The 24,652-nt window shown below is 42.7% G+C and overlaps 3 protein-coding genes and 1 long non-coding RNA gene across 5 annotated transcripts; 2 read left to right on the top strand and 2 right to left on the bottom strand.

Moving 5' to 3' along the window:
- Positions 3,154-5,026, bottom strand: LOC110430103. The gene is made up of 2 exons (XR_002447321.1): positions 3,938-5,026; positions 3,154-3,484 (listed from the first exon to the last, which is right to left on the bottom strand). It is a non-coding gene; the product is annotated as an uncharacterized LOC110430103 (long non-coding RNA).
- LOC8067331 (probable clathrin assembly protein At4g32285) lies at positions 7,418-10,177 on the top strand. Of its 2 annotated transcripts, XM_021446988.1 has the most exons (2): positions 7,418-9,696; positions 9,739-10,177. In XM_021446988.1, the coding sequence occupies exons 1-2, from the start codon at positions 7,941-7,943 to the stop codon at positions 9,810-9,812; spliced, it is 1,830 nt and encodes a 609-aa protein (XP_021302663.1). In that variant the 5' UTR covers positions 7,418-7,940; the 3' UTR covers positions 9,813-10,177. The 2 variants fall into 2 exon arrangements, with proteins under 2 accessions (XP_021302663.1, XP_002440464.1); XM_002440419.2 differs by having other exon boundaries at positions 7,420-10,177.
- On the top strand, positions 10,685-14,065 carry LOC8068683. Its single transcript, XM_002440418.2, has 5 exons — positions 10,685-11,025; positions 11,562-11,668; positions 12,273-13,163; positions 13,256-13,396; positions 13,472-14,065. The coding sequence occupies exons 1-5, from the start codon at positions 10,953-10,955 to the stop codon at positions 13,850-13,852; spliced, it is 1,593 nt and encodes a 530-aa protein (XP_002440463.2). The 5' UTR covers positions 10,685-10,952; the 3' UTR covers positions 13,853-14,065.
- LOC8067330 (serine/threonine-protein phosphatase 6 regulatory ankyrin repeat subunit B) lies at positions 15,668-19,918 on the bottom strand. Its single transcript, XM_021446901.1, has 4 exons — positions 19,699-19,918; positions 17,791-19,583; positions 16,744-17,279; positions 15,668-16,668 (listed from the first exon to the last, which is right to left on the bottom strand). The coding sequence occupies exons 2-4, from the start codon at positions 18,410-18,412 to the stop codon at positions 15,943-15,945; spliced, it is 1,884 nt and encodes a 627-aa protein (XP_021302576.1). The 5' UTR covers positions 18,413-19,583; positions 19,699-19,918; the 3' UTR covers positions 15,668-15,942.

Below are 24,652 nucleotides of genomic sequence, written 5' to 3'. Positions count from 1 at the left end.
CTTTACCATCTTTTTACAGTGATAGAACGTACTAAAGCAAGCGTGATGAAATCCAAGGTCTTTTGTGTTCCATGAAGACCATCTTGCTGAGCTCTGCAGTCTGCACTGCATGCACATATCTAGGTGGAGAGAGACTGATAGAGAGAGAGAGAGAGAGCGCTAGAGTGAGATAGATATATGACTATATATAGGTACCAAAATGTTCTTACTTATTGCAAATTACAAGCACACATAAATATACACAAACCGCAGATAACAAATTTATACATGTGATATATATAGGTGTAGAATAATTAAGCTACCTAGCAGACATGCACAAAGATCATAAGTAGCATGTACTAGTGTTACTCTAATCACCATGCATATACAGTGTCATACACACTACTAGTGGTAGGAACAGGATTTATATATTAGGGTATAATAGTATCTTATTATTATACATAGTTTATATACATGTAAGGACAAGATAGATGCTCATGATGCATGGCACTGCTGGCATAGAATAAAGGAAAAGGAGGGGGTCCTGAAAAGAGAGAGGGAATTGTTCATGAGTTTGTGATGGATCTGCTAGCAGCAGATATATGATATGATATGATATATGACACGTAAGCCACAGCTAGGTAGGCCACGCATATATCAAAGTGTGGATGATCTTAGAATGATTCGAGTACACATATATATCTATATATGGAAGAGCGCGCGATCCACAAAGGACGAGGAAGCCGCCGACGACGTACGGCCGGTGAAAATGGGTAGTTCGATCTGGAGCTATATACATTTTCAGTCTTGTCATATTATTATCTGACTGATGAAAAACTGAGACCCTGCATGCATGCTGCCCAGTAGGATTAGGATATAGCTGATCGATCTCAGTATATTTTATAGTTACATGCATGCATAGAAGTTTGAGATGGAACGACACTGAGAAAGAGATATAGCATGCAGTAGCAGGAGGAAATGTTCATGCTTAGAACGAAGCAATATATTGCAGAGAGTGCAACGGTGTTCCCAAAAGCACGAGGGCCGGCCGGCAGAAGTGCAGGTACGTACAGGAAAGCGAAAGGAAGCTAGTAGGCAGCAAAGCAAGCAGCAGCAGCAGCGTAGTACGAGAACGAGAGAGAGAGAGAGAGAGATGCATATATGATGAGAGAGAATGTAGCTACACTGTAGAGAGAGAGATGGAGAGAGATGGACTAGGAGCTAGCTGCTGGTTAGCTAGAGAGAGTACTACATGCCAGCGCATGCATGCGCAGCTGGTGTGTATCTAGCTAGATATAGAGTAGGACGAAGGAAGGAAGGAGAAGGGTCATGGTCGTCGTCGTCCTGGGAGTATAGTAGCTAGAAGGAAGAGATATAGCTGCATGCATGGTGGATCGGTAATGGCGCCCGGCCGGCCGGCCGGCGGAAGGCAGCTGGTGGCCCGCGCGCGATCGAGGGGGTTCGTATTGGAATTGGAATTAATTGGTGGAATCGTCGGAAGCGAGAGAGCGAGGGACATGGTCCAAGATCTGGACCGAATTCTTGATGCTTGATATGCGCATGTTACTCGGAGGGAGGAGCTGAGATGGAGGGAATCAGATTCTCTTCTGCTTTGCGCTGCTTGCCTTTGGGGGTTGCCTTTGCCTAGCTTTCCTTTGCTTTGCTTTGCTTTGCTTTGCTTGGGGCTGCTTTCTCGAAGGCCTAGGGAGCCCTACTAATCCACCCGAGATGCATGGCCTCTCTCTCTCTCTCTCTCTCTCTCTCTCTCTCTCTCTCTCTCTCTCTCTCTCTCTCTCTCTCTCTCTCTCTCATCCTCCTCCCAGTCCCAGGAGGAGCAAGCAATCCAGCATGCAGTCCTCCCTCCTGTTCTCCCCTTTGGGAGAATAAAGCCACCATGCACATGCACTCATGCTCCCATAATCCTCTCTTGCATGCATGCATCAACAGACATATATACCCCCCCTCATCTCCTATCCTATACAGTTTACTAGTCCTCTCCACAGTCCACACACACAGTAGTCACTATACACTACTGAGAAAGATCTAGACAGACAGAGAGATAGAGAGTATAGTACTATAGTTGCACCATGCATGCTCCGTTGTCGCATGTATAGTATAGTTTTCTTTTTCTTCTTTTTGGATTCCTGATATACAAACTGCAGATAGATGAGGAATGAAATTCTCTATGATTTAACCCATGCGTGCGTGTGTAGCTAGGACGATCGACAAGCATAACACACAATATTCTTTAAGGTATCTCAGCTCACATCAGATTTCCATCGATCGTCATCGATCCATCCATCAGGCAGACGTACAACTGATGAGCGATCGACTGCCCTCCACAGTAGTCCACACATCGCGTAACTGCATTTGTCCAGCTTACGTACGTACTGAAATCTGAAATGTCTTCTATATATATATATATATATGTTCCTTCTTGGATGGCGACATATATATGGCATCGGTTCCTTTGGAATATGATGTCCCCGTACGTACATATGATTTCACATCAGCTAGCTGTGCTGGAAGCAAGCACATCTCCAACTCCAATAGTGACTGAAGAAAGAATAATATATATAGTAGTTGCAGTGGAAGATAACGGTGTTGATAACAAGGAATATATTTACTCTTGTTTGGAGGAACAATATCGAATGATGTCTTGTCTTCATCGTCCTAGGAATATATATTGCTTGATATAATTAATACTCCCTCTATTTCAAATTATAGGCCGTGTTGACTTTTCTAGGTACATAGTCTTTGCTATGCGTTTAGATATAGGGTATGTCTAATATATAAAAAAAAACAAAATATACACTACAAGAAACATGTTAATCTATGACGGTTTAATTCCGTCATAGATTAATAAAAAACCGTCATAAAACAACAATTGTGACGGTTACATATATCGTCATGGATTGAGCGTCATAAATTAATGTTCGTGACGGTTGTTAAAAAACCGTCACAAATCAAAGCAATTCGTGACGGTTTTAAACCATCACAGATGAGCCCGAGGCCCACTTAGCCCAACCCAAGCCCAATGATTGTGACACAAAATAACCGTCACAGATTGAATAGCCATATCATTATTAGATGACGTGGATGCTAACATCACAACTAGTTGACACGTCTTTAGCACATTATTAGTGCAATAACATTCATCACAAGACACACTAATCATACAAATAGACATTTATTTATTTATATAATGAGTTGCTGTATACAATAGATTCAGCATATACAAGCTAAGTGTTGCTGGTTCTAAAATAAAAAAGTACAGCATATAGATAGCACACCAAATACGAAACTTAGATAACCATGACCTGTGGTTATCTCTAGAAAGAAACTGCAATTGCTGAACTAAACTAAATAGTGTACTGCTTTGCTATTACAAGTACTGAAAATGTTTATTTCATAAACACCACAGTACTCTGACTTCAAACAGAGACGAAGAGAGCAAAATTGCTGCTGCCGTCTCACAGATGCAAAGGATGGCTTGTCATCTTTCCTGCAGAAAGCAAACAATTTTGGAAGAAAATGTTCAGTATAGAATCAATATGAAAAAAGTAAATTGTTGGTCAAATAGCAAAGAACATACCAAGTACTTCCCCTATGTCATATTTTTTACAGTAATATTTCTGGAGTAGGTTAGTGTTAGGACCATACAAGGCAATGAATCAGGATAATATGCAGATATTGGTTAAAAATGAATGGTTACTGCTACTGGAATGCTGTGTTACAAAATTTTAAATGAGAAAATGACACCAGTGCATTTCTAAAATCATATGCATGAGTTAATAAAAAGCTAGTCTAGACACTCATTATCCTGTCCATCCTATGTAGCATGCTAAAATCTAGGTTAAGAACAACTGAACACATAAACATGTCAAATGAGTTCTTTAGTTAATCTGCTAGAGAATAATCTGGGCAAATCATTCACTGCAATAGCTTACATCTCTACCTGATTGTTCTTGAACTCCTCTTGGTTATGTGCTTTCTTTGCATATGTGCTTTTGCCTGCACAAGAACAGTAGGTTAGTATATAAGCAATTAGACCAGCAACATGTGCGTAACTGCATGACTCCTCCAGTGTAATTGCTACACTTTTCAGAATAACTAGGAGCTAGTTAAACCTATAATATTAACCAAGCCTCGAGCAAGAAAATGTAAGAAAGTAGTCTATTTGGTAAGATAGCAACTACTACAGAAAAAATAAAACTTTACTCATAGCTAGTTACTAGCCATGAACATATTATTATATAATGTCTATCCCTGATTTAGTCATCTAATCTGCATGCCAGTCTCGCCCATTACAACATTTGCATAGATCCTGGTCAGGCATATAATCAATCAAAAAGAGCACAGCAGGAAGAGGGACACACATGAATGGGCCACTGCCATTAACCAATCTAGATTCATCTGGTCTAAATAACAAAAACAGACAACGCATGCTGACGCTGCAGGATCACCGAGACTACACTCATTTGCAATAAACAGAAAAACAAAGTAAAGCTGCACTAACAACCAATTACTCCCCCAGTGTGGATCTCCCAGTGGTTCTTCTTCGAGATGACAGGGCACTTGGACCTGCTCGCCCTGTTCTTGGTGTACAGGTAGGTAAGCCCTGCACCTGCAAAAATCCAGGAAATCCATCAAATACAACCAAGAAACAAACACAGTTCATGTGGAATCTTCCCAAATCGAGCAGGGATGAACAGATGCGGTGAATCTGGGGATGGCATCGTTCTCAACATTGTCTGAGTTGACTGAGGGAAGGATTGGTCGATGCTGAGGTGGGGCGTTGCCCTTGGCCTCCTCGCGCCGCGCGCCAGTCTTCGAAGCTCTGAGGGAAGGATTCATCAAGGGATGTGGTTGGCGTCGCCCTCGACCTCCTCGACGCGCTGCACGCGAACCTTCTCGTCTCTGCGCTAGGGGATTTGGTCCTTTGGAAGGCACCGACCAGGACTGGGGATGGGGTGAGATGGGGCGGCGGCGGGTGGGAGAGACAGGCGGTGGTGTGGGTTGGGATGAGTTTAGGGTTTTTGGCATCATTATATACTAGAAAACTGGCGCGTCTTTGACGCGCCCTACTTGAGCCTACTCGTGGATGAACTTATGTGGTTTTTTTTATATATTTTAGTGATATTATCTTAGGATTATAATACTGTGAGTGATATATATTGAGCAGAGATTGCTAATTATAAAACTTTTTTTCTTCTTGTCTATGATTATTTGAGAATTGCATAGTGACTACTTATCGTTGTTTGAACGTGGTAACAAAATAATATAATGCCCAATAGTAATTAAAGGTCCTATGATACAACATGGTTTTAAATAGCTCGCTATAGCCCGCTTTTTGAGGTAGAGTGACGCTATTTGCGTTTATGCACAATTTTGCCGCTATAGTCTGATATACTCCGCTAATAACGGTTGATAAAATGCTAAACACCTTAGCCTTAGCTCGCTATTTAAAACAATGGATACAACTGATACAAAAATTGCAAAGTTTTACTGCTGAAAAAATGTTATTATTTATAAATATTGCAAATTTTGAGGTGAACTAAACAAGGCCTGAATCGAGAGCGCCCGGGAGATTGAGTCTATGAAGAAGCAGGTATTGTTTAGTTTGTGTTTTTTTTTAATTTAACTACTGTAAAACTTTTGTTTGTATTTGATAATTATTGTCTAATTATAGATTAATTAGGCTAAAAAAATTCGTATCGTAGGAAACTATGCAATTAGTTATTTTTTATCTATATGCATGTGTTCAAATATTTGATGTGATGAAAAATCTTTAAAAAAATTAGAAACTAAACAAGGTCTGAATAGATCCGCAATCTAACAGTTTATGTCATGAGCTTGCGTGATCTCATGGTAAATGCATTAGCAAGTAAGGCCTTGTTTAGTTCACCCTGAAAACCAAAAAGTTTTCAAGATTCTCCGTCACATCGAATCTTGTAGCACATGCATGAAACATTAAATATAGATAAAAAAATAATTACACAGTTTGCTTGTAATTTGCGAGACGAATCTTTTAAACTTAGTATTTCATGATTGGATAATAGTTGTCAAATAACTAAACAAGGCCTTGATTTTTTAGGAACTAAACAAGGCCTTGATTAACCTCCATCATGGGATGTAAGGCCTTTCACTCAAAGTTTTCTTCATAAGGCTTGGAGAGTAATGAAGGTAGGAAGAGGAGACAATATCATAGCTCATGCATTAGCAAGTCAGGCTTTAAGAGCTTCTACATGAATTCTAAATCAAGATGTAAATAATCCTATTGTAGTTACCTGCAGCAAGGCAGACCATGTCGATGGATGTCCTCTCAAGGATGCTCTAAATCTTATAAATTGGGAGACTTTCTCCCTTATTGGAGCTTCATGTTGCTAATAAAGTTTGTGTTCTTTGTAAAAAAAAACTAGCGTGATATGTTGCGGCTGGCAAGCAAACGGCTACCAACACATTGGAAACGGAGTGAAATTCCTCTAGGAGCATTTTATTTCATATCTTTTTTAAAAAAAAGACACCGTAGCACTTTCGTTTGTATTTGACAACTATTATCCAATCATGAAATACTAAGTTTAAAAGATTCGTCTCGCAAATTACAAGCAAACTGTGTAATTATTTTTTTATCTATATTTAATGCTTCATGCGTGTGCTGCAAAATTCGATGTGACGTGGAATCTAAAAAATTTTGTAATTTTTTTTGAGAACTAAACAAGGCCTTTCAATTTTTTTTGGCAAAATAGACACTGTAGCATTTTCGTATGTATTTGGAAAATATTATTCAATCATGGATTAACTACCCTCAAAAGATTCGGTCTCGTAAATTACAAACAAACTATGCAATTAGTTATTTTTAATCTATATTTAATGCTCCATGCATGTATTGTAAGATTTGATGTGGCGGAAATCTAAAAAATTTTGCAAAATTTTTCGAAAACTAAGGCCTTGTTTACTTCCAAATTTTTTTGCAAAATATGAATAGTAGCACTTTCATTTGTATTTGACAAATAGTCTAATTATGGACTAACTAGGATCAAAAGATTTGTCTTGTCAATTCCGACCAAACTGTGCAATTAGTTTTTATTTTCATCTATATTTAATACTCCATGCATACATCTAAAGATTCGATGTGACAGAAAATCTGAAAAATTTTGCAAAACTTTTGGAGAACTAAACAAGGCCTAAGGCATGAGTGAAACTCCACAGGGCAATTTCCTACCTCGAGCAACTATGTTGATGCTTCTTTTTATATTTAATTTGAAAGAATTTGTTGTATATCAATTCTGGTTGATGATAAGCATGTTTTGATTATGAAAAAGTCAAGATAAATTTTAGTTGTTAATTTATCTTGCTATATATATACGAGTATATTGTCAATTGTTCAGAGAGATTTAAAAAAATGATACAAGTGTTATATTTTAAACTTGTATACAATTTACATAAGTATTTATTCGTTTACATAAGTAGATTTTTCTCTATTTAAAATATGATTATTATTTTAGGACGGCCGGACGGGAGGTGTGACGGGTAGATCGAGACGCTGGCTGGAATGCTTGTTGGGTTCTTCCCCTCGAAGGCACCGGCTCAGCTTCTTCCCCACGGAAAAGAGAAACGCGCACCGTTTCCGTTTCCGTTTCCCTCGAAAAGTCCGGTGCCCATCTCTGTCGCGCCGTGTGCGCTGATGTAATGGTGGGACCCTGTGTCAGCGTCTAGAGGCTGTGTCTCCAACCCCATCGAGGCCGTCCATCTCCCCCCGTCGGACGATCACGGCCATCCGTGCCGTCCCAGCTTTTCCGTTCGTCGTCTTGTCGTGCTCAAACCGCGTGGTCCTCCTCGTCTTGTTCTTCCGCTTCGTTTCGGTTTCTCCTCCAAACCCCCATTCCCCGTCATCCCCAAGACCCCAACAGCAACAGGAGCACCAGCGGAAGTAGCAGCAGCAGCAGGCCGCCGCCGCCATGTCCATCCGCAAGGCGCTGGGCGCGGTCAAGGACCAGGCGACGATCGGCATCGCGCGGGTGACGGGCGCGGTGGCCCCCGACCTCGACGTGGCCATCGTGCGCGCCACCTCCCACGAGGACGCGCCCCCGGACGAGCGCCACGCGCGGGAGGTGCTCCGCCTCGCCTCCGCCACGGGCGCCGCCCCCGCCTGCGTCGCCTCCATCGCCCGCCGCCTCTCCAAGACCCGCGACTACGTCGTCGCCGCCAAGTGCCTCGCGCTCCTGCACCGCCTCGCCACCTCCACCGCCTCCGACCACGCCGACCCCACCGAGGGTGGCACCGAGGGCGGCGTCGGCACGCCGTCCTTCCTCCACGAGCTGCTCCGCCCCACCCTCACCGGCCGCCGCGCGGGGGAGCCCGTCCTGGCGCTGCTCCTCGACTTCCGCGACGACGCGCACGCGGCGTCGTGGGACCACTCCACCTTCGTCCGCGCCTACTCCACCTACCTCCTCGACCGCGTCCGCTTCCTCGTCCTGCTCCTCCCCGCGCCGCGCTTCGCCGCCGCCGACGACTCCCGCGTCGCGGGACCAGGTCCACTTCCACCGCAAGCGTCCACGGCCGACATGGACACGGACGCGCTCCTGGGCCGCGCGCGCCACCTGCGTCACCTGCTCGACCGCGTCCTCGCCTGCCGCCCCGCGGGCGGCGCCGGGACCAGCCGCGTCGTGCGCGCCGTGCTCCACCCGCTGCTCAGGGACAGCTTCAGAGTCTACGAGGACGTCGCGCTCGTCCTCGCCCTCCTCCTCGACCGCTTCTTCGACATGGACTACCCCGACTGCGTCAAGGCCTTCGAGACCTACGTCGGCACCGCCAAGCAGATCGACGCGCTCCGGGGCTTCTACGCCTGGTGCGACGACGCCGGCGTCGCGCGCTCGTCCGACTTCCCCGACGTCAGGCGCGTCGACGACAAGCTCCTCGAGACGATGGAGCAGTTCCTCAGGGAGCGCGGCCGGGCGGGGCGCGCCTCGGTCTCGCCGCCGCGTCCGCGATCGGCGCGCGACTCTGCTGTCAACGCGCGAGGCGATGACGTCGACCACGTCGACGACATGAACGGCATCAAGGCGCTCCCGGCGCCGCCAACGCGTTCCAGCGGCGGTGAGCGCGCGCGCCCGGTGGTGTTGCCGACGAAGGAGGCCGCCGATCAGAGCGTTCTAGTGGACCTGAGAGAACCGGCTGCCACCGCGGACGAGCAGGGCAACAAGCTGGCGCTCGCGCTCTTCTCCGCGCCGCCGGCCACGGACGGCGACAACTGGGTCACGTTTGCGTCGGACGCCGCCCCAGAGCCAGCGGTGACCTCGGCGTGGCAGACGCCTGCGGCGGAGCCAGGGAAGGCGGACTGGGAGCTGGCGCTGGTGGACACGGCGAGCAACCTGTCGAAGCAGGCGGCGTCGCTGGGCGGCGGGATGGACACGCTGCTGCTGGGCGGGATGTACGAGCAGGGCGCCGTGAGGCAGCAGGTGGCCGCGCAGGCGGCGTCGGGGAGCGCGAGCAGCGTGCTGCCCGGGCACGGCGCGGCGGCTCCCGTGCTGATGCTCCCGGCGCCCGACGGCACGGTGCAGACTGTGGGCGGTGACCCGTTCGCGGCGTCGCTGGCGGTGCCGCCGCCGTCGTACGTGCAGATGGCGGAGATGGAGCGGAAGCAGCAGCTGCTGGTGCAGGAGCAGCAGATGTGGGCGCAGTACCGCCAGGGCGGCATGCAGGGGCAGCCCGCCGGGTTCAACGGCCTCGCCGGCGGCGGCGTGGTCCCGTCGAACGCCGGCATGGCCGTGCCATATGGGGGGTATGGCGGGATGCCCATGGCGTACAACCAAGTCGGTGGGTACTATTAGTGTTGCTTTGCTATTGCTGTGTCCGTGATGATCGGGTGCGTCAATAATGGTCGTGATGACAACAAGTTAATAGCGCGTGTCTCTCGATCGATTCTGAATGTACGTACATCGGAAATGAGAACTCCGGTCCTGTTGAAGGTCCATTTTCCTCTGTGTCTTGTTGGCACATAGAGCCAGAGACCGTGTGGATTATGAGATTAGGAAAAGTGTAAATTTCACTATCAGCTGTTGTCGAATTTTTGGTAGCTGTGTTCCCCTCGAATTTTGATATTTGTGCCCCTGAATTTGTACGACAAGATCATCCAGAATTATGTTCACTGAACTTGTATGGTGGTGTATTCTAGATCCATAAACTTGTTTGATTATCATGATGATCAGTCTATTAGATACCTCTGTCGATCCGAAGGTTTCTTCACCCTTTCTTCTTCCTCTAGTAGCCCACCAATTTCGCGACACTGTAGCACTTTCGTTTGTGTTTGTGATAATTATTGTCTAAGAGTGGATTAACTAGACTCACAAGATTCGTCTCGTAAAATTCGACCAAACTGTGCAATTAGTTTTTATTTTTATCTATATTTAACACTCCATGCATGCGTTTAAAGGTTCGATGTGAACATGATTTTTGAAAAATTTTGCGGTTTGGATGGAAGTAAACAAGACCTTAGACCAAGAGTCCTCGTGCCATAAATAGAAAATAAGCTGAAATAATAAAAACCAGATCCGAACGATAGAAGCATCGTTTAATTAATCTTTAGACCGGTGAACATATAAAGATATGATACACAATTATATATTAGGTAAAGATACTAGAAAAATTGAAAATGATATTTTTTTTCCCTCCAAATATCTTGTTAAGAGTCGGGAAATATAACTCTCAGAGACGCTCTTACATCCACACGCGCCGCCAGACCCTGATCCACCATCCCTCAGCCGCCGCCTCCCCCGCCCGGCCCCCTCCCCCGCGACCACACCGGCCGGCCTCCGTGACCGCCCAGCCCTCGTATCCTACGCCGCGCGCTGTTGGTGCGCTGATAGCCCCGTCTCTGCAACAACGGGATCCCTCAGGGCTCAGCCTCTGCAAAAACGGAGTTCGACTGTCTCTGAATTCCCGAGTCGATCCGATCGAGGCGTCATCACGTCATGGGGATGCTGAAGCTGAATCAGCTTATGTCCATGAAGCGGCGGAATCGTCGACGGCAGATCCGAACCCGTAGTAAGTTGCAGCATCACGTTCGTCTATGGTATTTTTCTTGCATTGAATATTATGAGAATTAAATCCAATAGGTTCATCTAAATCGATCTGAGCAGCCTACCCATTGTTTATTTAAGCATATATATAGGCTTCGGGCTTCATTGTATACATGCATTAGCAGAGTGGAACCAGCTAACACCTAATTTTTAGTTTGGTGATTGGTAAGAGACTATTAGCAGGCATCCAAACGGGCTAATTTTTAGCAAGCTAATTTAACTTTGTGGGATCCAAATAGAGCCTATAGTTACTCTTGAACAAAATTAGCGTGATTTGGGGAGTTTGTACTATTTTCAAAAGAAAAGGAAAAAAATCTAGTTGCTTAACATTTTTTAGTGTTATGCAGAAACGGTTTGGGGTCTCTCTAAACTTTTAGATGTTCTGATTCTTGTGCTGAAGATTAATTAGATTAACTAATTTTCGCAAAGAAGATTAATTTTAATGTGAATAAAATTATATTTCTGTGTGCATTCTTTCTGACCATGAACGGTGTGTTGCAGAAGGATCTATTGCTTCATGTGCAAAAAGAAAGTGTTCACCCAGTCAACATGATGAACATTCTTTGGATGGCCAAATAAAGGGATACTCAGGATCAGATCTCCCTGAGGTACAACATTGATGTTGAAAGATTTACATTGCTCAGTATGGCCTTTAGAACCATGATTGCTTGATCTGCACAAATTGGTTGACCGATGGTAGCAATATGAAGTTTTTGATCTTATCTTCTAATGCTACTATTTTGTGGACTTATGCTCTTCTAAAGAAAAAAAAACTGTCTTGGTCTAGATCCCAATGTATCTTGGCATTCCCTGCAACAAAATATGCAGAATCGGCCTGAGACATGCAAATAACAGATTTCATATTTTTCTGCACTGAACCATACATTGGTATCTTGTAAATCCCACATCCACCTATAAACTCTTTATCTAGTGCTCAATAAATTTTTCACAATTACATTCCAACTCTCAAATCTCTGTAATTCAGTTTACTTTGTGCAATCAGGTGACTCTGTACAGTTTTATTGTTTCCCTTTATATAGTGCTCAATAAACTTTTCACAATTACATTCCAACTTTCTCATCTCTGTAATTCAGTTTACTTTGTGCAATTAGGTGACTCTGTACAGTTCTACTTTTTCCTTATAGAAATAACGTTATTGTGTTTGCCTTTACAATTGCACCGTTGATTTTTCTCTCATACATGTGCATGCAGGATATCTGGTGTCATATACTTTCCTTAATGCCAATTCAAGATGCTGCCCGAGTTGCCTGTGTGTCTCACACCTTTTTGCGTTCCTGGAGATGCCGCCCTAACCTCGATTTCAGTAGGGAAACATTGGGCTTAATAAATGCGTGCAGAAATGAGGAAACACAAAGGAACATCACCAGCATAGTTGATCACATTCTGCAAAACCACTCAGGCATTGGAGTGAAGGCAGTCAAGTTTCAAGATGATTCATATTACAATATTCAAGACTTATGTCATCTTGATCTCGAAGATGATTCATTTTACGATAATCAAGACTTCTGTCATCTTGATCTTGACCGTTGGCTTCGGAATACTATTAAACCAGGGATTGAAGAACTGAATATTTCTCTGCATGGAAAGAATACAATGTACAACTTTCCATGCTCACTTTTATCTGATGAAATTGGAGAGTCACTCCGTAATCTTCACCTCGTCGGCTGTTACTTTCATCCCACAATCGGACTTGGTTCCTTGAGAAACTTGAGAAGAATACAGCTGTGTAACGTATCTATTACCGAGAGTCAGCTCGAGTGTCTTCTTTCCAATTCTTTCTCTTTGGAGCAGTTGGTACTCAGGAATTGCGGTGGGATTATTTGCCTGAAAATACCTTGCCTGCAGCGGCTTAGCTACCTTGAGGTGAACTCTTGCAGCCGACTGGAAGTTATAGAGAGCAAAGCTCCAAATCTATCTAGTGTTCGCATTGCAGACTACCTCCATGTACAACTCTCACTTTTGGAAACGTCGCGTATTAAAAAATATTTTAGATCATGTCCTGGTGCTGCCTTTTATGCTCGTACTGAGCTTCCATCCAGCATGCCAAATCTTGAGTCTCTTAGCTTATCTTCAGCAACTGAGGTATGAACTTTCTGTGAGCAATATGCTTAGAATGATTTTACAGCAGGCATACATATAATTAAAGCAGACTTATTTTTCGCCATTTTTTGCAGACGATTAATACGCCGCTAATGCCTAGCAAATTCCTCCACCTCAAGTTCTTGACTATTGCTCTTCGTGGACAGACCTATGATTGTTTTTCTCTGTTATCCTTTTTTGATGCTTCTCCTTTCCTGGAGACTTTCATATTGAATGTAAGTCATTGTCCGTCCTGCAAAACATTGGTAACTGACAGAATCGTTAATTCAAGTTTGCTTTTTCATCTTTAGGTATTATCATCGGTACATGTGAAGCCTGCCTCAGTTTTTGAAGATCCCTCGGATCTGAGGAAGATGCCAGAGAACCATAATGACAAGCTCAAGTGTGTTCGAATCATCAATTTCTCATCTGCAAAGAGCTTGATTGAGTTGACCTGTCATATTCTCGAGTCTGCAATGTCACTCGAGTGCCTCACATTGGACACCACTCATGGTGCGCCTAGATGCTCTGTTACCAAACATGGCAGATGCTGGCGAATGACGAGGGATGAAATTATGGAAGCGCATAGAGCACTATTGGCTGTCCAAACATACGTTAAGTCAAAAGTTCCTTCAACAGTCGAGTTAAATGTTCTTGAGCCCTGCAGCCAATGCCATGCTGTTGCACTTTAGGTGACCACAATTATTCACTGGAACGATCGGTGTTTTTTTATGGTGTCTTATTAGTTAAAGTAAAAGTTATCATACTTAAGTACTATATAAAATAAAAGCCAGAAGAGACAAACCTTAACACGTGCGCAACTGCCTTACCGGGCCGAGGCCAAGGAGAAGGCGTGCGACACCTGTATTAATGGTATGCGACCATGAGAGATTGCGGTCTCCTTCTACAGTTTTAGGTTTTTTTTTGTTAGTTGGCCTTTAAATTTGCGAATTAGAAGTCACAATTTTGGTTTTTTTGATGCTTATTTTTCCAACTGAGAAACCTTTCCATTTCCATTACATAACATAACGGAAATACTAAATTTTGGAAGAAAACAGATAGTAGCTACAAGGTTTAGGTCCTATACCAAGTATTAAAGTTTTTTTTCATTACTTATAGCCATTAAGTCCATGAAACGGAGACCTAATCATTTTGGATTGTGATCACCTGATGCAATCTACAACTTTTAGGCCCGGATAAAATTCTTAAGGCAAACAACCTGACCTGTTGCCTTCTACAAGCAATAACTTTAGCTTGCATCATTGACGATGTTGCCATACTTTGCTTAGACCTTTCCCAAGAAATTTCTCCTCCATCGATAGTGAAATACATATTATGGTTGTAGATCTCCTATTATTCACACACAACCTCCTAGATCAACATCTGGATAAGCCCTAGATGTTTGGAGCCTTGACAATAGTGTGAAGCTTTCTTTGCACCTTTTCTAGTGGACCATGCTTGGATTTTTCTGATATTTGCCAAATATCCCGGTTACATATGCCAAGTTTGGATGAGTATAAACTTGTGCATACATACGACTCTTGGGCCTTGTTTAGTTTACCCAAAAACCAAAAAATTTTCAAGATTCTCTGTCACATCGAATCTTGCGGTATATGCATGGAGTATTAAATCTAGACGAAAACAAAAAATAATTGCACAGTTTGTCTGTAAATCATGAGATGAATCTTTTAAGTCTTGTTAGTCCATGATTGGACAATATTTGTCAAGTAAAAACGAAAATGCTACAGTACCGAAATCCAAAAAAAAATCGAAACTAAACAAGGCCCTGATAGCATAATCGTGATAGATGTGAGAGATCCGCCCCTCGCCACGTCCCAGAGCCAGTCTACTCGGGTAGCGGTGCTCTATGCTGACACGGTCCAAGGCCACCATGCTAAGGGGGGTCAGCTCTGGCCGCAACGCTCTAAGCCCCTCACCCTTGGGTCATCCAAGGTCAAAGCTCCACCTTGTGCCGACACCCCTAGGATGCGAGCCTTTTGATGACGACATGAGGAAAAAAGGCATAGGAAAAAAAAATAGAGAAATATGTACCGTATGGTTGAATATGCCACATAAACAGGACACAAGATGTTACACGGAGAAACTTGCAGAAGCCCGGACAACCTCTGCCTCTGCACAAGCAAGCCTAGGCCAACAACAAGAGACTCACTAGTTGCCCACCTTTACAGACTAGAACTATGGTCACCACTTTCATATTTTATAGTTGAGGGGGTCTTGCAGTCAACCCTTGATAGGTTTGTGGGTTCTATAGACTTTTGAATATGACACATCAGCAAAACCACCTTCAAAACCGACTTAGAGGGTTATTTAGACAGTTTTCAATATTTTGAGAGGTAAAATACCTGATTTTATAGATAAGGAGGTGAAGTAGACAAACACTAATAGTTGAGGGGGTTAAATATACTTTTTTCCTTGTAAAAATGTTAGGCTATTAAACTGCCTGAGATTCAGTATGCACAGGTCATCAATTAAAGTTTGCCTCAATCTTGTTGCTATAAAAAAGCACACAATCCTGTATTCATTAAAATCAGCAATCAGCATTGGTACAACATGAAAACAAAATCTGTTACAACGACCAAACTAAATCCTTTACAAGTGGCCGGCAGCATGCCCGGCAGCTCAAGAGCAAGGCGGCAGCGATAGAATTACAGCTTCTCTTATTGAACATGATAATATCTTGATGCACAGAAAAACATTAGCTGAGAAAAGCAATGTCATACTCTGCTACCAGTTTCAGAACATCAAGAGATTATCAAGAACCTCAAGTAGGGTGTAGTAAAACTCCATCATGACACTCAGGCCCGCTACAGGACTCTTGTTTACCAGGCTGGACTCTTGTAACGAAAGATATCATGTAAAGGGCAACGCCTATTCTAAGAAAACTAGCTAGAGCAGCCAGTACTTTGAAAGGCATGTCCGGCCTGGGATGTTTTATCTTTCGTAAAACCCGGAGACATACTGGGATTATTAACAGCAGGCACAACAAAAAGTATTCCGCTCGTTGCACTAACAATGCGCAGAAAAAGAAAAAGCTCTTTTGAGGGTCCAATGATAGCCGTACGACACTCGTAAATGCTTCAAACATACACACAACTGCTGTTAAAACCATGACAGCAGATACTCTCAGATAATTGCTGCGATATCTTATGGGTATAGTTGCTAGACTGGCATGTATAAGCAGGCACGTCGCAATTGCGGAGTGATAAAATGATAAGGTATTTGCTTCAACATAACTCTGCAAATAAGACTCCCCATCAAGCGGTGCCATGCCCGCCTTCTCGTTGCCAGGTGGAGTGAAAGCAGCAGCGAATGACGCAGCTGCAATGAGCACAGAGAGACATAACATGGTCTGGGACACTTTGGAGAATCTGCTGGATTTCTTATTGTCTTCCAAGCAATGATTGTATCTCTGATTTCCAACCAAGTCAGATGGAATGGAATAAGCTTCACAGCAGAAGAAGGACACTTCCATGTAAATATCCATGAACTGCATAAAAAAGGAATAATATTATAAGACCAAAAAGAAAAGGAGAAATTGAAAGTGAATGATGAAGGGACATACCACTGAGAATGAATATTTATGGGCATTCTCATTCCAGGCAACCCCTAGCGGTGTGAATCCCTTATGGTTAATAATACCAAGGTTCACCCTAATATCCATCATAAGAAGGATGAAGCTCAACACATGCCCATGCTTTACAGCCAGATGTAGTGGTGTGTTTCCTTCACTATCGCCCGCATTCATTATACTCATGAACTTTGGGTTAACACAGATGTACCACACAACAGTAGCCCTCCCGAATTCGACGGCGCAATGCAAAATACTTCTATGTTTCTTGTCAACCAACTCATCGCAGCTCGGGCATATCTCCATGATCTCACGGATAATTATTGAGTAACCAGCCATAGCAGCATAGTGCACAGGATACAGACCATCATCATCTGGAATGTAAGCAAGCAAGCTGTTGACCAGTAAAAGTTTGACCACTCCAAGCTTCCCAAATGATGCTGCATAGTGAAGGGCAGTTCTTCCAGAGCTGTCAGCCTTTTCCGCAAGCGCTGGGTCCCAGCGTTGCAGGGACTTGCACATACTATGAGCTAAAAAAGAAAAGAAAATATTACCACTACAATAAAAGAGCACACTTAACGTTTGGTAGAGCTCAGAGTTGAATTCAGGAGGAGCTCTCGCGTACAGACAGTATATCATAGACAAACGATTCTATGCTGATTCTCTCAAATATAGGAGGCTGGGAGCTGGAAAAAAGACTAACTTCTCCTGATTTACTTACCACACAGAATCACTTCCTACATATAGTTTACCGTAGAGAATCAATTTCAGCCATATAATCGTTTTTCTAGGAGAATCACTACACACAGAATCAGGAACAAAAGCAGGGCTACCAAACAAGCCCTTATTACCAAACACTAAGTCTACAGATGCATTTTCTATTTCTACAATAAAATACCACACCAATGTCGTACCTCGAACTGTTTTTGTATATGATGTTAGCACAAAAAATCAAAGATAAAAATAAAGTATATATAATAAACATGAAACTGATACAATAGGTAGTGAAAGATGTGTAGGAAAGAATCCGTGTGATCATACCGTTTGTAGCAAAAAACGCAGCATGCAGTGCAGTTTGTCCATCTGGTCCAGCATAGCTCGCCGGCGATTTCACACTACCTTCACGAGATTCACGTATCAAGATGTCAACCATGTCAGCCCGGTTGGACACAACCGCCATGTAGAGCGGGGAGACACCTTGCCCATCAACCATCGCAGCAAGGCTTGCATCCCTCGACATGATTTTCCCCAAGACGGATGCATGGCCATTCCTAACAGCCTCATGAACTGCCGTCGCGCCTCCGGAGTTCCGTGCCCTCAGTACATACTCAGTATCTCGCTGGGTGGAAGCAAGCTGGATGAGGTAATCCACCACATCCGCATGCCCAGCCCTTGCAGCGCAGATCAGAGGCGTGTCGAGCAGATTGTTCGTTGCCTTGATAAGTGATATGTCCTGATCACAGATCATCTCAACGAGCTTCAGGTACCCATGACGGGCTGCAATATGGAGCGCAGAGCTGCCATCTGCTGTGACACCTTCTAGGCATGCGCAGCGGCTGTCCTCAGCTATTGTTGTTGTGGATAGGATTTGTGCTAAGAGGTCTGCGTCGCCATTGGAGACAGCTTTGAGCAATTGGGGGTTCATTGTGTGTGGCGTGTGCATCGATGCTATGTTTGCGGCCGGCCTAAACTGGGTGCACAGCCAAGTACATGTTCACAGCGAAGGATAGGTGCCTATACAAAGAGGAGGGCCCATCTTCCTAGCAACTTCCTATTTTGGTAGTATACTAGAATGAAGTATTTAATAACCACCTGCACCTGATTTACATTGGTCGGGACGGATAACAATGTTATGCTAAAAATTGTCTAGAGTACTCAGTTGCGGGCTGGGGTTGATTCAGTCAAACTAGCTGTAATATTTTGATAATCTTTCCTTTTCACAATGTTTAAGAACTTCTATATTTCAGGTGCCTGATTTTTGTTGTTTTTGTTTCAGGCAATAGGTAATTTTGTCATTGTTTGACTATAGAAAAAATTGTGAATTGTCTCTCATGAGTTGTGATTGCTTGTATTAGATTGTTTCCTCAGGCACCTGAAATATATACATTGGTTTTGTTTTTTCTCTAAGACTTGGGTTGAGTGTGCTTGCTCAGAATTTATTTAATTTCCTATCGGATATACAGAAAATTGAAGAAACAAATGAAAAGAGACAATTATCCCAATGCGCAATGTCCATAGCTGATTGTGTCTGTAGAGTTTTGGATGACCAACAAAATCTTTTCCCTGTACTAGAGCTGGTGCGTTTCGGTGCCTTTCGTGAGACCACATTGCTATTTTTGTTGTGATGATAAACCGAAGGATCGATCTATCAAAGAATGGTTGCCTAATCCCAGGAGACTATACACAGCTACACAGTAAATGAATTTCTGGCCATTCATCTAAGAGATGCAAATGCATTGCACGTCGCTCTTTTAACTGGAGACTTATGTTGAGCCTTTCATTGAATAGCCCACAAGGACATAGGTGATGCAATGAGAGATAATCTAAAAGGGTCAATGTGAGGTGTGTTGATCCAAAAAGAAATGGAAAAAATACAATACAGTTTTTTTATTAGGTTCTTCTATTCATTTAGTTAGCAACATAGTACACAGATTGTGGGGAAAAGCTTCCCCAAGAACAGCTGTGAAGTGTTTGTATCACCTCACAACTACCAACATGAGACTGGTTCTGATTTGTGTGACAACTAAATAAAAGTACAATAGTGGGGAACAGATTTTTGTAGCCTGTTTAGCTAATCTATATGTTTGTGCCTTCTTGTTCGATTGTCTCGGAACCTTGCAAAATCCAGTTAATACAGATCGAAGCCTTTAGGCATGTGTCAAAAGCAGATCTATACATTTGTATCACCAAACGAAGGGGCGAAGGAGGGACGGGCAAGAGAACATGTACCTTTGCGCAGGGGTCTTAGGAGGCTGGCGTGGTCCTGTCCTTGTTGCTTCTCGCCGGCGGCGCCGCGCCGCTGCTGGGACCCATTTCGTCGTCAGTCTCGCCGGGATGACAAGCTGGCATGGGAGTCGCCGCCGCTGCCGCCATTGCCGTCTGACTCAGCAATGAGATCGCGTGAATTGGGTGGAAATGGGCCATACAAAATTCATGGGCTGGGCCGAACTTCGCTAGGTGCCCTGCCGTTCAAAGGAAACGGTGAGTTAAATACGGCCCGAGCCCATACCAATTTGCTACCCCCTCCGTCTTTCACACACAAATCAGTGATCTTTCTAACTTGATTCAGAACTGTGCTTCGATTAAAGAACGTACAACTGATTTAATTCCTCAAAAGTTGTATACGTTGTCAAACGGCCACGCCAAGAAGATACTATATGTACTAGTAGTTGTTGTATGCACTAAAACGGAATTATCAATTAGAGCCTTTTTCATCGCAAAAAAAAAAAAAAATCAATTAGAGCCTTTTCGCTTGGCAGAAAAATAGTGGTAGAAAGTATTGTTTGTTGATTTGTTGTGAAAGTAAAACACTGATAGATTCAACTGATAAACTCAAGCAAATAGGACCTAAGTAAACAAAAAATGCAAGAAAAGAAGCCAAGTTCAGTTAAATTAAGTCCAACTGTTGGGAAGCCGCTAGCTCTTTCTTTGCGTCCAACAAACTAGTGTTTGCAACCAAACTGCATGTCTTGTTGCTTTTATTTTAGGCGAAGTAATAATCACGTACGTAAGTGTTAGTGCAGGCAGAAGTGGTTTATATATATATATATATAGTATCACATATAATCATACCAACCAATGGACGGATTCGATCAGTATGCTTTGCGTTAATCCGAAGAATAATACACCCCCATAATAACAACAAAGCCGGCCGGTGAACGACCTGCAGGGGCGCGTTGCATTCGTGACAAACGTGTCAACCTCTCAGGATACTATATAGTACTAGTATTCTCTGACACGCCTGCTAATGAGATGAACAGCATGGATCGAGAGTTTGTTACACCAAACAAATCGGCACGCAACAAATATAATTGAAGTTTTGTTGTGCTGTCAACGCTAGCTGTCCAGCGAGCGAGTGCATGCTGCTAATTAATTAAACACACAGGGCCATCATCCCATGCTGTATTTTACTAGTTTTTTCAGCGTTGCATTTGCATGCATTCTCATTTGTTTGTTTGTGTCGGCACTGCAACCTCGTGTATGTATATAGTATACTGAAGAAGATCTTCTTTTTTCAGGTCTGACGAAGAAATTCCGCACCAAACTCCATCAGACAGTTTGGTCGTATCTGCAAATTAAGCGTACTCCCTGTCACTCTTACAGGGGAAAACGACGGAAAATCAGGTGTTAAAAAGTCGTTGTTGCATTGGGACTATTAGTGTTGCCAAAGATTATTATTAATTAATTAATTAACCTGGCGAGAGACTATATATATTATATACTGGTCCTTATTACAGGCTATTTCACACAAAAAATGACACACTGACGACGGCGACCATGCATGTATATATATACATTGAATTGAATCAGACAGATGATCGAACAGCAGCATCTAGTCTAGTGTACTAATTGCTACTGCAAGGTCCAAAAGTTCATCATCATCATGAATAATTCCTAAGTGTGGGGAAGGAGAGCAACAACAGATGAGAGGGTGCCTTTTTAATTTGATCTGGTACATGCGGTGCTGTTATCAGGCCATGCATGCCACACATTAACACTTGCATGCATCATAGCCACACATGAATCGGCGGTATTCTTCCAAGGACACCCGGCCCATAATAAGTAATTAACATAGCAAAGTTGCCAAGTTTTTTTTATTTTTTTAGGGAAAGTTGCCAAGTTGCTTTCCACAATCAGTGGTGTGCTGTGCCCATTGCTATATGCTGCTAGTACTAGCTAGAGCCATTTTGGATCGGCTGGCTAATGATGCTTAGAGTTAATTGTTACGTAGCTCGAATTAGTTCTGAGTTGTTTGAGCTAATGGATATGTGGAATCATGCTAAAAGTTAATTTTGCCCTTGCTGGAATTATTGTTCTGCTCTAAACATGTGCTGTTTTGGCACCATATATAGCACCAAGTATTTTTTTTTTATCTTGTTTGTTGGTGCCTACTTTTAGGCCACACCCAATGCTAGAAACTATATGTAGTTTCTATACCTATTAATTTTTATAGACACTATATATAGAAACTATGGTTCCGATGGATAGTTTCTATAGACTATTTTTTTATCCAATCACATTCATTCTCTTTCCATTCTTAGCCAATCATATCACTTCATGTCTTGGATTTTGTCTAGACATGGTTTCTAACTTAGACCCAGTTTCTATGATTTTTACTCTCTCTCTTTAATAACTCTCTTGCCACATCAACAAAATGCTTAGGTGGCACTGCAATTAATATCTATAGAAACCACGATGGTTTATGTATTGGGAGTGCTTTTAGCCCTCTTAGCCAACTTAGCTAGCTAGGCCCTCCCAAATAGCTATAGCTAGTGACTTAGTGAGGTACCAACAAACTAATTAAGGCCAGATAGGCTCCCGTTTGGATCTCATGACTACAAATAGCTCTAGTGGATCCAAACACCATAGCTAATAGTTCAAAAATAAAACCAATTAGCTTTTTCTTACAATCTAAAAAAATAAAATATTTAGCGAATAAAAATTTGTTAGCTGCCTCTACTAGCTATTAAGGTCCTATTTAGATCTATTAGCCGCTAATAGTTAGCTAGCTAATAGTGATGACTATTAGTACCTAGTTTGGCCTAACTATTGAAATAGTTGTTAGCTTAGTTGGACATTCAGTAAACAAATAGCTAAATTATTAGCTAGAACTGATTGGATCCAATGAATTAGTCATTAGTAACTAACTATTAGCTCTATGCATGGATCCCAACAGTTGCCCAAGTATTAGTGTGTTACTACTAACTATTATCTGATGATCCAAAGGAAGCTCTGCTAGCTAATAGGTTGGCTGATAGCCCCACTGATACAAGCTATTAGCCGGTTACATTTGTTGAGCTATTAATTAGTTCCCTTGTTTGAATGGGATTAGAACTAAAAATTAGTTCCCTTGTATGAAATATACAACTAACCCTAGTAGCATATATGAGTAGTATGAATGCATGCACGACACATGCATGATGAATTGATGAGATTGAAACGACCAACGGAGATGGTCGACGGATGGAAATTAATTGGAGTCAATCAACGCGAAATATTAATGGTGACCATGCATGCACTCCATTCGCCTAGGTTCTCGCCCCAAACGTAGACTAGTAGTTGCCCTTGTTGAAGAAGTACATCAACCAAGACCGCACGGTCCACACTCGGTTGTTCCTTCCGACCCCTATCTATCTAGTCTAGGCCCTAAATTGGGATTTGTGAGTGTTTGGAGCCATGCATGCATGTGTGCAATAAAAAAATTCAGTCTTGCATTGTTTGTGAGATTAATGAAAGATGGCAATATATATATGCTAGAATCGATCCCCACCAATGGGCTATGGCCTATACAGGTGTCATTTCCCCTTGGTTTTCTTTTCCTAAACTTATGAATTCAAGTTAGTACTAGCCAAAATCCCCACGGCCAGGGGTTTTCCTCATCACGACCCAAATCTGCTATTAGCATGATACTTAGAATTTGATGAGCATCATTAGCCTTATGCATCTGTTAGAATTATTTGACAAAATAAATAAACAAACATAAGTTCTTTCACTTATTTAATATATTTGGGACTGTCTAACTAGGCCCATGTCATGATTAGCCACATCAGCATGTCCATGTTAACCCATTCACGTGGCCATACTGCCCATTAAACTAGAGATATCACTGCCAAAATGGCAAAGTTTTTCTAATGTTTTTAAGTAGTAATAATAACACTACTGTTAGTCATAGCATATGAGAGGCATTTGGTAGGGAAAATTTTATACTAAATATTAAATGCTAAACACTAGGAGAACTCCACATCACTAGCAAAAGTTTCATACGCCACCTGATCTGATCCGATATATCAACCTGACATGACCTGCTAAAAAAACTCAATTCAATAGTGCGTCAGATCAGTTCGTTCCATAATTTTCGACACATGGCTTGATCAATATGAAAAGCCAATCCTAAAGGCCCTGGCTTTTTCTAGGATGGGAAGTCCATGAGAAAAAAATTTGAATAATTATTTAGTTCATTATGGAGAGGTTTTTCATCTCTGGTGTGCCTCCCCTTAGGCTTTGTTTGGTTGCACACAAATCTACCTCAATAGTTATGTAATCATTGGATATCACCATATATCAAACTGTACCTTAGTTCACTGGTTCGTGCTAAGATCAAATTTTAGCTGAATAGGTGACTAAAATTTAATCCTACACTAATTAATTTACATGCATGGCATAGGCTAGCCACTTAGCTCCTCTTTGCACTATATTTGGCAATGAAGTATGAGGTTTTTCCCGAAAGTGTGACCATGCAATGCAAGAGAGTAGTGACGTATGACTAAAAATTAATCTAATTATTGGTTCTCTTGTTATAATTAGGGTTTAGGGTTTTAGTTCGCAACTCCCCTATTTTTTTTTTAAAAAAAAATACAATTCTCACTTTTCAATCAAGTCAAATAATTTGAAGTTTGATCAAACCTATAAAAAGTTACTACTAATACAAGTACTGTTTTCTTCATGTTTATTTAACTTTTTTGTGTGTGTAAAAATCGACTTGATTCAAATTTAGAATTATTACTCTTTTTTTTTTTGGACGCCCGAGCTTTGTACTCGAGTGGCGCCGTACGTTCCACTGCCACTGATGATGCACTTTTAATAATCACTTGGTATTTTGTCGTGTTTGTGGATCTGTTGGCACGTTACACGCACTTCACTTGGATCCAGCGACGATGTTGCGCTTCCCGATTCCAACATGAAA

This window comes from Sorghum bicolor, chromosome 9 (genome assembly GCF_000003195.3).
Source record: "Sorghum bicolor cultivar BTx623 chromosome 9, Sorghum_bicolor_NCBIv3, whole genome shotgun sequence".
Classification (NCBI taxonomy): domain Eukaryota; kingdom Viridiplantae; phylum Streptophyta; class Magnoliopsida; order Poales; family Poaceae; genus Sorghum; species Sorghum bicolor.
Note: the sequence above shows the minus strand (reverse complement) of the source record. Positions and strands in the feature narration are given on the sequence as shown.